This window comes from Gorilla gorilla, chromosome 1 (assembly GCF_029281585.2).
Source record: "Gorilla gorilla gorilla isolate KB3781 chromosome 1, NHGRI_mGorGor1-v2.1_pri, whole genome shotgun sequence".
In the NCBI taxonomy this organism is placed as follows: domain Eukaryota; kingdom Metazoa; phylum Chordata; class Mammalia; order Primates; family Hominidae; genus Gorilla; species Gorilla gorilla.
This window is the reverse complement of record NC_073224.2, coordinates 210,774,703-210,789,245: the sequence shown is the minus strand read 5'-3', so window position 1 is coordinate 210,789,245 and position 14,543 is coordinate 210,774,703. Positions and strand designations below refer to the sequence as shown.

The 14,543-nt window shown below is 42.9% G+C and overlaps 1 protein-coding gene across 1 annotated transcript in view; it reads right to left on the bottom strand.

Moving 5' to 3' along the window:
* Positions 1-14,194, bottom strand: part of SRSF4 (serine and arginine rich splicing factor 4) — a 34,089-nt gene extending 19,895 nt beyond the window's left edge. Inside the window, exon 1 of the mRNA XM_019013836.4 lies at positions 13,699-14,194. Coding sequence (XP_018869381.1) covers positions 13,699-13,805 — 107 coding nt within the window. The 5' untranslated portion in view covers positions 13,806-14,194. The remainder of the gene's footprint in view (positions 1-13,698) is intronic.
* Between the last annotated feature and the right edge of the window lie 349 nt (positions 14,195-14,543).

Below are 14,543 nucleotides of genomic sequence, written 5' to 3'. Positions count from 1 at the left end.
ACTCCTGACCTTGTGATCCGGCCGCCTCAGCCTCCCAAAGTGCTGGGATTACAGGCGTGAGCCACTGTGCCCAGTCATGTTTCTGTAGCTTTTTAAGTCTTGTTTTTGTCTTTGTGCTTACCTTCTCTTTTGATTATGAGCTCTTCACTAAGAAAAACGAAGGCTAATATCTGTTGGCTATTTAGCACAGTGCCTGGCACAGTAAATAATTTATCCATAATATTTCATTCATTCGTATATCAAATGTGAAGAATGTATTATTATTCTTCTCATTTTACAATGAGAAACTGAGGCTTCGAGAGGCTAAGCAACTTGCTCATTTTCAAGGAGCTCATGAGTGAAGGAGCTAGATTTGAACCCAGACCCACGACTCTAAAAACCCCAGCTCTAAACCACAAGGTTCTAATTCCTTATTTTTTTTTATTTTTTTAAAAACATAGTCTCGCTCTGTCGCCCAGGCTGCAGCGCAGCGGCACGATCTCCACTCACTGCAACCTCTGACCCTGGGCTCAAGCAATTCTTGTACCTCAGCCTTTAGAGTGGCTGGGACCACAGGTGTGCACCACCATGCCCGGCAAATTTTTTGTAATTTTTTTTTTTTTTTTTTAGGAGAGACAGGGTTTCACCATGTTGCCCAGGGTGGTCTCGCACTCCTGAGCTCAGGCAATCCACCTGCCTCGGCCTCCCAAAGTGCTAGAATTACAGGCATGAGCCACCATGCCTGGCCTTCTACTGTATTTTAAAGGCAGATGCTTCTCTTCCAGTCCTGTGTACAATCTTTTTTCATTCAATAAATGCTGCTGCTTGACTTAATGATACTCTAACATCAGATAAAGTCAGGCTGTAGTAAAGGTTTTTGATATAATGGGGTAAAATCTCTAGAGAAAAAAGAAATTGACCTTGGGGCAGGGTGAAGCACCTCTAAGCTGGGGGTATGTGACAACCAGGTTACTTTCACTCGTCTTTTGGTTCCCATTAGCCAGTGTCAGCCATCTGGTCCTTCCGAAAACATGTGTGGGTTCAGAACATAACAGACTAGAAGAATAGAGGAAAAATAAGATTATTCTGTGCAATCCCCATTCTGGAGGTCCCATATCAACCCCTGGAGTCTGTCTTTGGTTCTAAGGCTCAGCAAAAATTAGACCAGCATAAAGAAGATGAAGACTTGGATCTAGACGTGGTGGATGTGAATGAATATTGGCAATATTATGTATTTAGGAATGTATTTAATTAGTTTTGCAAGGAATGGTGACTCGAACCAAAAAATATAAGCGTGAATGGTAGGAGGGAAATGGGCCAGAAATCAAAGAATACTAGAAAGTTTACAGACTTTCAACTATACAAAGGTTAAAGCAGCAACCAGAAAAGTACCATGCAGATGATAAACATCTAAGATGTGATTTAATTTTCATTAACTAAAAACTACTTTTAACATGCAGCCCACTAGGACTCTTCTTCACATTTCTTTGTAATAATAACTACTCCTATTTTTGAAAGTTTTATGATGTATAAAGCATTATGCTAAGTGCTTTACACACATTATATCCATTTAATTTTCACAACTCTGAGGTTTACTGTCATCTGACAGATCAAGAAACTAACTTAGAGGAGTTGAGTAACTTGCCAAGACTATCCCAAAGACCTGGGATTCTTCACACCCAGCTAACCTAAAACCTGCATTCTACCACCACGTTTTAACCGCCTCCTATATACCAATGAAAAGTGGTCCACAAAACCAGAGTTGGAGAAACACAAGCTCTTGCACAGAAAATCAGTTTCATCAAATTATGTGCTGTAGTGTGGAAGACAAATGCCCACAGGAATATAAGCATCTTATGAGAAAGAGTAAGTGGCAAGAAAACACCATTTCTGCATGTGATGTGTGCTAATACCAGTTAAGTTGTGAACATTTATTCTCTACAAGTGGAACCAAACCCATATGCCATCAAAATTTTAATACTAGTCTAGGAAAATAGAAAAAGGTAACAAATCATTAAGAAACTTATATCTCAGCAATGAGAACACAAATATATCAGTGGGAAAATTAAACTCATGATCCTTTCTCATAAAGTAAACCAACTGCTGAAAAAAAATCTCTAATGATGAACTAACCAAACTCAAGCCCATGGTATTGAGTCCACATTGCAGATAACAGCCCATCTCTAACAGAATATATATTCACATAGTAGGGTGAGAAAGATAGAACAATCATTATCCTAAACACCAAACAGTAAAACTAAATCCTCCCAGAATGGGAGGTAGAGAGGAATCTGCATCAAATATGAATTTAGTCTTACTCTGTAACCACTCTATGAGCCTATTTGCCAACTTTGTTTTAGCTATTCAAAACTTTCAAAAATGAACTAAGTCAGCTAAGGTATTTCACTTTTACACTGCAAACAGTTTGTGGATCAAACTATCATTACCCCCTGCAATCATAACTGAACTTTCTTTTTTGATATTTTAAAGTCAACACGGCTTTCCTGAAAGGGAGGGCAGATACAATCATCTGTGTCCATTTCAATTTTCTGACACTTTTCAACACTAAGGATAAATGAAATTGAAAGCTTTCAAAAAAGGGGAATCAACTATTCCCTGATGACACACTAGAAGTTCATGAAGACTCAACCACAAATTAAAAACGATTTGAAAAAACTCGAGAGATGAAAGTCACATTACCAATTTAGAATAAAACTCTTGGGATTTAATATAGAATTACTTTATCTGTTATTCCTACTTAATGAAATAAAGGTTTACACTCTGCAGACAGCACTACCTGATTCCACACAAAAGCTACAAACAAAACCAGTTCATACTTACCTCTTAAACAACACAATGAGCAGGCTGCCAGGTGTTAAAGCTTCATAAAGATGATGCCTCTTGGATCATCTTGGCTGTATGAGGCACCATGTCCCTCATAATCGCCCCTGGTCCCTGGGCTGGAGTCTGTTTCTTCATTTTCATTTTTGGTTAAAGATGCCACTCCCTATGCTTTTATTAATTAGTGGATGCCACTAATTAAGTATTTTAATGAATTTTTCAAATTCTTTTAAAATGGATGAATCAATAGCTTCATTTCAATTACATGAAAACCTTTCCAAGTCCATGTTTCTGGTCTGTGGTTCCTGACTCCCTTGCCTGAGCCTCCTGCTCTGTCTGCCCTCTTCATTCCTGAAGGCTGAATTCAAACCTCCCTCTTTCAGACTTCCTCTTCTCTCTAGGTCTTGGGGGTCTTTGTTCATGAAGGTCCCCTTTTTGGCATAAAAACCTAAACCCGTGGTTGGGGACCTGGGAGAAATAAAGTGCCTTTCAAGCGCTTCTTCAGGCATTGTGTGCAGTTCAGAAATCTTTAGCCTGGGAGACTTTCATCTCAACACACAGAAAAGTCAAGTAAAACATTTCCTCAAACTATGGGCATACAAATTCAGAGCATAATCTAATCCCTCACCTTCAGGGTACTACAAGACCAGATGGCCCTAGGAATGACAATACGGCAGAGAACATTTACTTGTACAAATCCTTCCTCAGCCAACCACGATAAAGCTGATACCACCTTACAGCTTTTCAAAGAGTAGCCTGAGGAGGAGAATCACTAGCAGTCTCCAACTAAGGACAACATCATAAAAAATACCATCTGTCTCACTTTTGGCAGTAACTTGTCAGCTTGCTGGAAGCCTCTACAGAGACTAAAGGCTGAACAAGCCCGGAAACCTGAACTACCCTCTCACCCTCAGAGGCAAGTCCCCAAAGGACAGGACTAAAGGAAATAGCATGAGGGAAGCTTTGAATGTCAATGCCCACATGTATCTAGTATGGGAATTTAAAAAATCTTCTATTTCCGGAGTTGTCAATAACTCATTTTGTAACCTTGGGCCAGTCACCTTATCACCCCATGCCTCAGTTTCCCCATCAGTACAAACTAGGGACAACACTTGTTCATAAAGTACTTTGACATACTCAGTTGAAAAATAAGTCATACAAATGCATTAATATTTTCAAAAGTTTTAAGATTTCAGTGTTAGCTTACAAATTTGTAAGTATCACCCCAACGGTATTCTCTCAGATGCCTGGAGCACCTTTCTTCTGAGGAGCTCAAAGTACAATTTGCGGTTCTGGGTACCTGGAAGCATAAAAAAATACTAGAAACCCAAACCACATTTTATTACCGAGTCTATATCCTGTGCCTATCTTTTAAGAAGGGACAAATACTTCGTATGGCCCTTAAATTCATACAATACCTCAATGAGAAAGGAGGAGCAAAACAGTATATTAAACTAAAGAACAGGGATTTTAAATGACTTAGTCAAATAATTACAAATGATGTTTATTCATACCACAAACTGAAGGGACCAAGAACCAAGGAGTGGAGGTCCTGAACCAGGGCAATTTACGCTGTTAACATTTGGTCAAAAATCTCAATATGGTATTATCTCTTGGCATTGATTTTTCAAAATGACAGAAAAAAATTAAATTCCCCATATATTGGGGGAAAAAAATAATACACTTTTTTGGGGGGTAAGTTGACTTTAAAAAGTGACTTTTAATAAAAACAAATTTGATCACATTTGTAATAGTTATATTACTAATAAAACAATGATAGAATGCTACTTACTTCATAGTCCTATCTCTATTTATTATTCATTCAAGAAAAACTTCCTGATTATTTTTCACTTGGTAAATTAGCATCTTTTATTTTTATTTTTTATTTTTGAGACAGAGTCTCACTCTGTCACCCAAGCTGGAGTGGAATGGTGTGATCTCACACTGCAACTTCCGCCTCCCGGGTTCAAGCGGTTCTCCTGCCTCAGCCTCCCGAGTAGCTGGGATTGCAGGAGCCTACCACCATACCCAGCTAATTTTTGTAATTTCAGTAGAGACAGGGTCTCATCATGTTGGTCAGGCTGGTCTCGAACTTCTGACCTCAGGTGATCCGCCCGCTTTGGCCTCCTAAAGTGCTGGAATTACAGACGTGAGCCACCACGCCCGGCCAGCAAACACAACAGGGGTACTCCATGCTGCTGAAGTGCCCATCACATGGGCATGCTCATACACTGCGGGTGTTAAGTGTAACTGGTGTAGCTTTTCTGGAAAGTTATTTGGTTATATGCACTGAGATACTTGAATATGTTCACTCCTGCTGTGACACATGAATTTTATTTCATGGAATCCATATGTACTCAGGGATAATAAAAATGCAAACAAAGTTTTATGCACATAATACCCATCACAGGGCTACTTATAACAGCAAGAATTAGGAGACCAAAAAAAAGGTAGACAATATAAGAGGAATGGTTGGGTAAGTCATAATATGGCCATACAATGGATTTTATGAAGCCATTAATAAGGAAGATTTTAATGTAATAGAAAATACATGAGATAAATTAAGTAAAAAAAGCATGACACAAAATTGCACATAAAACCTCACCCATCTTAAAAGGATGCTTAATGATACTTTTCACTTTATGCTTTCATAATATCTAAACGATCTACAATTAACCTACATTTATTCTCTAATGAGTCAAAAAGGCTTTTTTTTTGAGACAGAGTCTTGCTCTGTCATCCAGGCTGGAGTGCAGTGGTGCGATCTCGGCTCACTGCAAGCTCAGCCTCCCGGGTTCACGCCATTCTCCTACTTCAACCTCCCAAGTAGCTGGGACTACAGGCGCCGGCCAACAAGCCCGGCTAATTTTTTTTGTATTTTTTTTTTTTAGTAGAGATAGGGTTCACCATGTTAGCCAGGATGGTCTCGATCTCCTGACCTCGTGATCCGCCCGCCTCGGCCTCCCAAAGTGCTGGGATTACAGGTGTGAGCCACCACGCCTGGCCCAAAAAGTTTTTTTTTTTTTAGTTCTTTTTTTTTTTTTTTTGAGATGGAGTCTCACTCTGTTGCCCAGGCTGGAGTGCAATGGTGCAATCTCGGCTCCCGGGTTCTAGCGATTCTCCTGCCTCAGCCTCCTAAGTAGCTGGGATTACAGCAAGTGCCACCACACTCAGCTAATTTTTGTCTTTTTAGTACAGACGGGGTTTCACCATGCTGGCCAGGCTGGTCTCAAACTCCTGACCTCAAGTGATCCGCCCACCTCAGCTTCCCAAAAGTGCTGGGATTACAGGTGTGAGCCACCGCACCTGGTCCAAAAAGTTCTTGAATTTGTTATGCTTAATAGGCTAAATAGACAAGCCTTAAAGGCTGCCAAATGATTTCCTCATATATAATTCTAAACATTTTAATTAGAAAAAATTAGTTAAAAAAATTATAATAAAGGGCACTGTTCAGAAAAGTAGGAACTCTTGGCGGGTGCGGTGGCTCACACCTGTAATCCCAGCACTTTGGGAGGATGAGGTGGGCGGATCACCTGAGGTCAGGAGTTTGAGAACAGCCTGGCCAACAAGGTGAAACCGTGTCTCTACTAAAAATACAAAAATTAGCGGGGTGTGGTGGCAGGCGCCTGTAATCCCAGCTACTTGGGAGGCTGAGGCAGGAGAACTGCTTGAACCCAGGAGGCAGAGGTTGCAGTGAGCTGAGATCATGCCACTGCACTGCACTGCAGCCTGGGAGACAGATCGAGACCCCATCTCAAAAAAAAAAAAAAAAAAAAAAAAATAGGAGCTCTTAAACATGGCAGGTGGAAACGTAAATATTAATTTACCGAGTAATGGAATAGCTAGCAAAAGCATTAAAACGTGTATATGCTTTGACTCCCAAAGTCTACTTGCAGGAATCTGCCCTAAGGCAAAAAGAAATGTATACAAAAATTCATATAAAGGATATTCAACAGTATTATACATGCATAAAATAGTACAAAAATAAAGATAACCTAAATGCCTTGCAACATGGTTCTGATTATGTCCATTAAATAACATATGTATGTAGGAGTACTATGTAGCCATTAGAAACCAGGTTGTAGGAGAATACTTAATGACAAAGGAAAAGGATCAGGCTGTTAGGGTGAAACAAGCAAATTATAAAATAACTTATAGTATGATTCCAAGTTTGGAAAAAAAAGGAGTCAGGAGAGGCATAAGAAAAGGGAGAGACTGTGCAGGAGATAGGTTTTTTTTTTTTTTTTTTTGATGGAGTCTTGCTCCATCACCAGGCTGGAGTGCAGTGGCCCGATCTAGGCTCATTGCAACCTCCACTTCCTGGGTTCAAGCAATTCTCCTGCCTCAGCCTCCTGAGTAGCTGGGACTACAGGCGTGCGCCACCATGCCCAGCTAATTTTTGTATTTTTAGTAGAGACAGGGTTTCACCATGTTGGCCAGGATGGTCTCGATCTCTTGACCTTGTGATCTGCCAGCCTTGGCCTCCCAAAGTGTTGGGATTATAGGCGTGAGCCACCACAACTGGCCGGTGGGTTTAATTAAAAAAAAAAAAAGAAAAGAAGAGAGACAGAGTGCGTGCGTGCACATGCCCATACCTGTATGTGAAAAAAAGCAAAACTAAAAAACCCAAAATGCAAAGAGTTACATCTTTGGATTATTTTGGTCCTTCTCCATATAAAAAAATTATAATAGGCCAGGTGTGGTGGCTCACGCCTGTAATCCCAGCACTTTGTGAGGTAGATCACTTGAGGTCAGGAGTTCAAAACCAGGCTGGCCAACCTGGTGAAACCCCGTTTCTACGAAAAATACAAAAATTAGCCGGGGGTGGTGGTGCACACCTGTAATCCCAGCTACTTGGGAGGCTGAGGCAGCAGAATCGCTTGTACCTGGGAGGTGAGCCACGATCCTGCCACTGCATTCCAGCCTGGGCAACAGACACAGACTCCATCTCAAAAAAAATTTCCAATCATAAATATGTGCTACTTTGAAAATTAAGAGTGGGTCTTTAATTTTAACTATACATAAAGAGTTGTTCAAACACGCTTTTAAACAAAACTTGTTTTAACCTCTTCTTAGATAATCCTAAAATTAATCCAGAACCAAATGTCTTCCTTTTCTTAACATAGACTCTAATGCTTTGTACATGCCAGTGCAAATGGGATGCTATTTCTGAGGCTGGCAGAAGGGCTTAAAAACAAAAAGGTGGCCGGGCATGGTGGCTCACACCTGTAATCCCAGCACTCTGGGAGGCCGAGGCAGGCGGATCATGAGGTCAGGAGATCGAGACCATGCTGCCTAACACGGTGAAACCCTGTCTCTACTAAAAATACAAAAAATTAGCCGGGCGTGGTGGCACGCGCCTGTAGTCCCAGCTACTTGGGAGGCTGAGGCAGGAGAATTGCTTGAACCCAAAAGGCGGAAGTTGCAGTGAGCTGAGATTGTACCACTGCACTCCAGCCTGGGCGACAGAGAAAGACTCCATCTCAAAAACAAAAAAACAACAAATAGGTGGTAGGGTTCCTAAAGGCAAAGTGTTTGCTTTTTCTTTTGTCACTCATTAGTTATAGCACTATCATAAAAATGATAAAGCACTTCTCTGCCACTTGGTGGTGGGTGAAGATAATCCCTCTCATGATTAAGAATACGGTAACGATGAATGACAGAGCCTTGGGAGAAGCCTTGGGAGAATTAAAAACTAAAAACTTAAAAAAAAAACTAAGAAAAAAAATACTGTAACAGCTCATCTAACCAGAAACCAGCAACCTGGAACATTAAACTAACTATATACTTCCTAATCTGTCAAGAATTCAGGAGTCAAAAGAGAAAAATCCCTGTGTAGGTGCTGGGGTTGGCAGTAATTCTTCTCAGTATCTAAGGCTTAATAATGCCCTCCAGTGAGCGGTGACACACACAACAACGACCTGCCTCACTCGAAGAGTCTTGAACTCCACATTAAAAAAATTATGGTGCATTAAACAAGGGCGAAAACAAAAATTTTCTGGTAATAATTAGATAGCATGACTAAACAGACCACAACATCCCCTGAAAATTCAGGCTATTCATGATTTCACTGTTCCATGAAACACAGGTTCTGAAGTTTAAATCCAAGTTTCCCTTGAGAGTTTTAATTCATGACTTGAACTAAAAAATAAAACTATAAATTTCAATGATCTGGGGGTTTATCCTTCTAGCTACTAGACAGGCAAAATAATCTTAATATGTGGTAAGTTTTATTCATTAACTAAAATATGGAAAAGCTAAGATATAAAGATCTGACTAAAACCACAAGATTTTGTGACAAAAGGGCAACTAGCGTACTCAAAATTCTTTCACACTTTACATGAAATGGCTTATTATAAAAAATAAAATCTATATACAATCAAAGCCAGCAAAAGTTACCACAGAGCTGAAAGGGTATAAACAAGTGCTGCTAATATTGTTGCTTCCTTGACGTGCATCTAGGATTCCTGCCCCTCCCTTCCCTACAGTAACTCTTTTTGTTTTTTTTTTTTTTTTTGAGACGAAGTTTTGCTCTTGTTGCCCAGGCTGGAGTGCAATGGCACGATCTCGGCTCACCGCAACCTATGCCTCCGAGGTTCAAGTGATTCTCTTGCCTCAGCCTCCCGAGTAGCCAGGATTACAGGCATGTGCCACGACGCCCGGCTAACTTTGTATTTTTAGTAGAGACGGGGGTTTCTCCATGTTGGTCAGGCTGGTCTTGAACTTCTGACCTTGGGTGATCTGCCTGCCTTGGCCTCTCAAAGTGTTGGGATTACAGGCGTGAGCCACTGTGCCAGGCCCTTGCAGTGACTCTTGAAGTTTATGGGGCGGGTAGAAAAGTAGGAGACCTTAATGGGAACTGGAATGGTCTATATGATCCTGGGAGATCTTCATTGTATTTGTGGTCCCAAACCATCTTTCAAAAAGTTCTCTAAAACAGTGGCAATCTACATTAGCGTTGCCTGGTGTAATAAAATGGCAGGCAATGAACTCTTGCTTACATACCTCTTCTCCAAATCCTCTCAGGGTCCATAGAATCCTTTCCTGAACACTAAATCTCCTTTGAAGAACTCATTTGTTTCTTTATTTGGTCATCTTCCTATTATACAAGCTTTTTTTTTTTTTTTTTTTTTGAGACAGAGTCTTGCTCTGTTGCTTAGGTTGGAGTGCAGTCATGCAATCTCCGCTCACTGCAACCTCCACCTCCCAGGTTCAAGCAATTCTCCTGCCTTAGCCTCTAGAGGAGCTGGGATTATAGGTGCCCACCACCACACCCAGCTAATCTTTGTATTTTTAGTAGAGATGGGGTTTCACCATGTTGGCCAGGCTGGTCTCAAACCCCCGACTTCAAGTGATCCACCTACCTCGGCCTCCCAAGGTGATGGAATTACAGGTGTGAGCCACCGTGACCGGTCTAGACAAGCATTTTATGCCTTAATTCTAAACTTAACTTACAACCCTTCAGCCTAACATATCTACCGATACATCTCACTTCTACAAATCTGAACTCCAGCAATTCTTCAAAGACCTATCTAAAGCATCCAAAATCTGTTTCTGAGTTTCAGTTATTATTATTATTAATTTTTTTGAGACAGAGTCTCGCTGTCGCCCAGGCTGGAGTGCAGTGGCACGATCTCGGCTCACTGCAAGCTCCACCTCCCAGGTTCACGCCATTCTCCTGCCTCAGCCTCTCGAGTAGCTGGGACTACAGGTGCCTGCCACCATGCCCGGCTACTTTTTTTTAATTTTTGTTTTCATTTTTAGTAGAGACGGGGTTTCACCGCATTAACCAGGATGGTCTCGATCTCCTGACCTCGTCATCTGCCCGCCTCGGCCTCCCAAAGTGCTGGGATTACAGGCCACCGCGTCCGGCCTCTGAGTTTCAATTACTAATCACAATCTAGATATGTTCAAACATGCTTCTCAGTAGGGAGATCCACTGCCCTTCTGCTAGGGGACTATAAGCTTACATATGTAGCTAAGTTATGCTTTTTCTTTTGTACTCACTCCTTCCTTTCAGACTCTCCAGCGTTTTTGCCATACAGGCAATTTTTGCTTGAAATACATCTTTACCATTGGTCTTCTTCCCAGAAGTCGTTTTCCTCTGTAATGATTCCTCAATGATGCCAGGAGGTCATATTGTGTGCTGTTTGGTGACTGTCATACCTGTCTTTGAAACTCTAAAATGACTTCATTTCAACTTTGACTTTCAGTGACATTTCACGCATATCATGGTTTGGCAGCATAACTGTAAGAATGAACAGTTCCTTAAAAAAAACCACCCAGGTATTTAGGGTCCTGAAAGGCTCTTTCCTCTTATCGCTCCATCTTCCTTTTGGGTTGCTCACTTCTTCCTTCCAGAGCCTTTGAATTCCTACTCATTGATTTTGAATTTTTAGTGTAAAATCTTAATAGTCGTTGTTTCTGGTTTATGTTGTTAAATTTCTAGATTCTTCATAAGGCTTGATCCATGCTAGATTGTTTATTATTTTTCATAATTGCTTCTTACTGGACCATGTCTTCAACACCAATTATGACATTAAAAAAATATTTTTTCCCTATTCATCAAAAAGCAAAAAAAGTCATCATTGTACTTATTTTATTAGAGATGAGGGTCTTGCTGTTACCCAGACTGGAGTGCAGTGTCACAATCATAGCTCACTGTAGCCTTGAAATCCTAGGCTGAAGTGATCCTCCTGCCTCATCCTCTGAAGTAGCTAGGACTATAGGCGAGTGCCACCACGCGTGGCTAATTAAAAAAATTTTTTTTCGTAGAGATGGGGTCAGGCTGGTCTCAAACTCCTGGCCTGAAGTAATCTTCACACTTCAGCTGGGACTGCAGGCACAAGTCACCATGCCTGAGCCCCAACTACGACATATACTATTCCCAGAAACCTAAATTTCTTCACTTCAAGCTCTAATCTATTCTTCAAAGCCCATTTCAACACATCTTTTCAAGCAAATCATTCCAAGTTTTACTAGTTAGAGTTTAAAGCGAAAGCAAACATTTCTTAATTCAAAGTGCACATGTCATAATGCTTAATTTATTCAAGAGCAGAACTGTTTTCTGCCTCCTCCCCCAATTCATTTAGCACAGTGGTGGACATTTTGTTGATGGGTTATCAATACATTTGGTTGATGAATCAGTTTCCCATTAACAGTCTTGTCATTTCCTGCACACTATCACCTGAGTAACCTTAGAAAATAGACCTCACCAAACACGCTTTATGTTATGAAACACCAACAAGCAAAGATGTTTCCTCATCCCTCTGATTATAGCTGCCACTTACTGCCTAAGCCAAATGCTTCACATTTATTATCTCTAATCTTCCTTTTCCACATGAATGAGCAACCAGGTTCAGAGAAGTAACCTGCCCATACGTAGTAAGTGGTGGAACCAGGATATGACTTAGGCCTGGCTGGCCTCAAAATCCACACTTTGTCCACAAAAGTTAGTTATGCTGTCAATTTAGCTGGGCTCTGAAAAAAACTGGAGTTTCAACTTTCACATATATGATATGTATACAATAACGTCTACCCGCCACTTCAATATATCCTTAAGAACTGAACGTTTTACTGTAGAAAAGGAGTAGTTTTCTAAGCCTTTTACTGTAAAAGAAATCAGTACTTTACTAAAGACGTCCTCAGAAAGAAAACGATTCTAACAATTTGAAATGGCTTTTCAAACCCAGATAATCATTTGAGAATACGGTAGCTACCAGTTTTCTCATACGTGAAACATACTTAGGTAACTTTCAAAATGTTTCAGGTGTCAGTTTCTAGTATAACCCTGGGGAGTAAACGGTAGCTATATTACACCTGTTGCAAAGTAGAGTTTCTTTTTTAAGCCAAGAGTTCTCTAACACCCAAGGTTTAGTGCCCTAAAATGTCACCCCAGTCCTTTTAATTTTATATCCATGCCTTCCAAGCCCTACCTAACATCTCCTGGTTCCCAGTTTTCCCAGTTGAGTATTTTCTCCAGGCCTGATTCCTCAACAGTTTTCCCTAAAACCTGTAGCTCATGCTGGCACTATTTTTGCCGAAGTAGATTAAGAATACAAGTAATAGATCATACTCTGGGGGAGGCAGTAAGTTAACAATTTCGTCTCCGTCTGAGTTAACCAGACGCAGATACCAGCCAGGGTGGCCACTATTCTCCTAACAAATTCTACAACGGCAAAGCAATTTTTCGGTAAGTTGGAAAACGGAAACCACAGCGTGGAAACTCTGCACGGAGTCTTAAAGATAACGAGTTAAGACTTTAATTTACTCTTGCAGAGGGAACGGTGAAGGCTTTCAGCACGGCAAGACGATACTTTCGAAACTGTCACTAGACTACTCAAACTGGAGTCTCCCGCCCAAAAAAGCGTGGCACACGGCTAAAAAGGGCCTCCCTCCAAGGCTCCAGTCCTCGGGGAAGACGCGCTGTGACCGTCTGATCCATGAGACCGGGCAAGAGGTGAAAGGGAGCAGGAAATCCTGTTTATTTCCAGTAGTCCTCAGGGCGGGAAAGGTTGGTGTCTACCCAGAGACGAATAGGGCCCCAGTTCCGGGCCTAGGAAGGGAAAATCCAGGTCTCCCAGGCGCCCTGGAGCTGTGCCCCCCTGCCCGGAGCACCAGCCCCACTCGGGCTTTCCTTCTCCCCGTCCCACTCAGGGCCTCAGCACAGCTCCCATTATGCCTCCACCACCCCCACTCGCGCAGGCGCAGTGGGAACCGGGGCCTACCCGCGCCCCCGAGGCGCCGCCACTATGGCGGAGCCTGGCCAGGCCGGTAGGCGCTCCGCGCGGACCAGGCGTCCCTCTCCCGTCCCCGCGGCCTCCCCACCACCTATGGGGTCTGTCCCCGCCCGGCCGGACCCTCTTTCGCCCTCCTCACCCGTTCTTCAGATCCACCTCCAGGATCTTCCCGTAGCCCTTAAAGAAGCGCTCCACATCGCGCTCCCGGGCCTGGTAGCTCAGGCGGCCGATGTACACCCGCGGCATCCCGGCAACGGCAGTGATGGCTGGCCCCGGCCCCAGCCCCCCTCAGGCGGCGGCGGGCAAAGCGAGAGCACGGCGGCAGCGGCGGCGGCGGCAACGGGCGGGCGGCGGGACGGACGCAGCCGAACCCCGGCGACGTACGCGAGCACGCAGCTCGCGAGGGCGCGCTTCCACTTCCCCCGCCCTTCCCCGAGGCGGAAGGTAACCGGAGAGAGCGCGCGTTCGCTTCCCGCTCGGCCGGGACTGGGGGAGGAGCTTGCCCGGGGGCGCGCCGACGTGGGGCGGGGCAAGGTGATCGACAGGCGGTGCTGCGGCACGTCCTCGCGCGAGCTCGCCAAAGGGGTTCCTGCACCGCCTTCAGCAGCCAGCTGGCTTCGCCCCTCCCCCGGAAGTGTCCGCACCTCCTAGAGCCCAGCGAGCGAGCGTTCCTGCTTTTGTCCTTTGAACCGGGTGTGGTTTGGATTTTGGAGCTGGAGCTTTGGAATCAAACCTAGCTTCCAAACGATTGTGTACCCGTGACCTTGGGCTTGTTACGCGCGATGTCTCGGACCCTCCTTTATCTTTTCTGTAAAAGGGGGAGAGTAGTTCCTACCTTCCAGAGTTGTCTTGAGAATTATATGAGAATACGTACATAAAGCACTTACTAGTTTTGTCATATCAAGTGCCCAATAAATGAGACCAGTATTATTTTTAAGAGGACACTGCTTAAATAGAAGCAGTGTGAGAAGCGGAGAAGGCTGG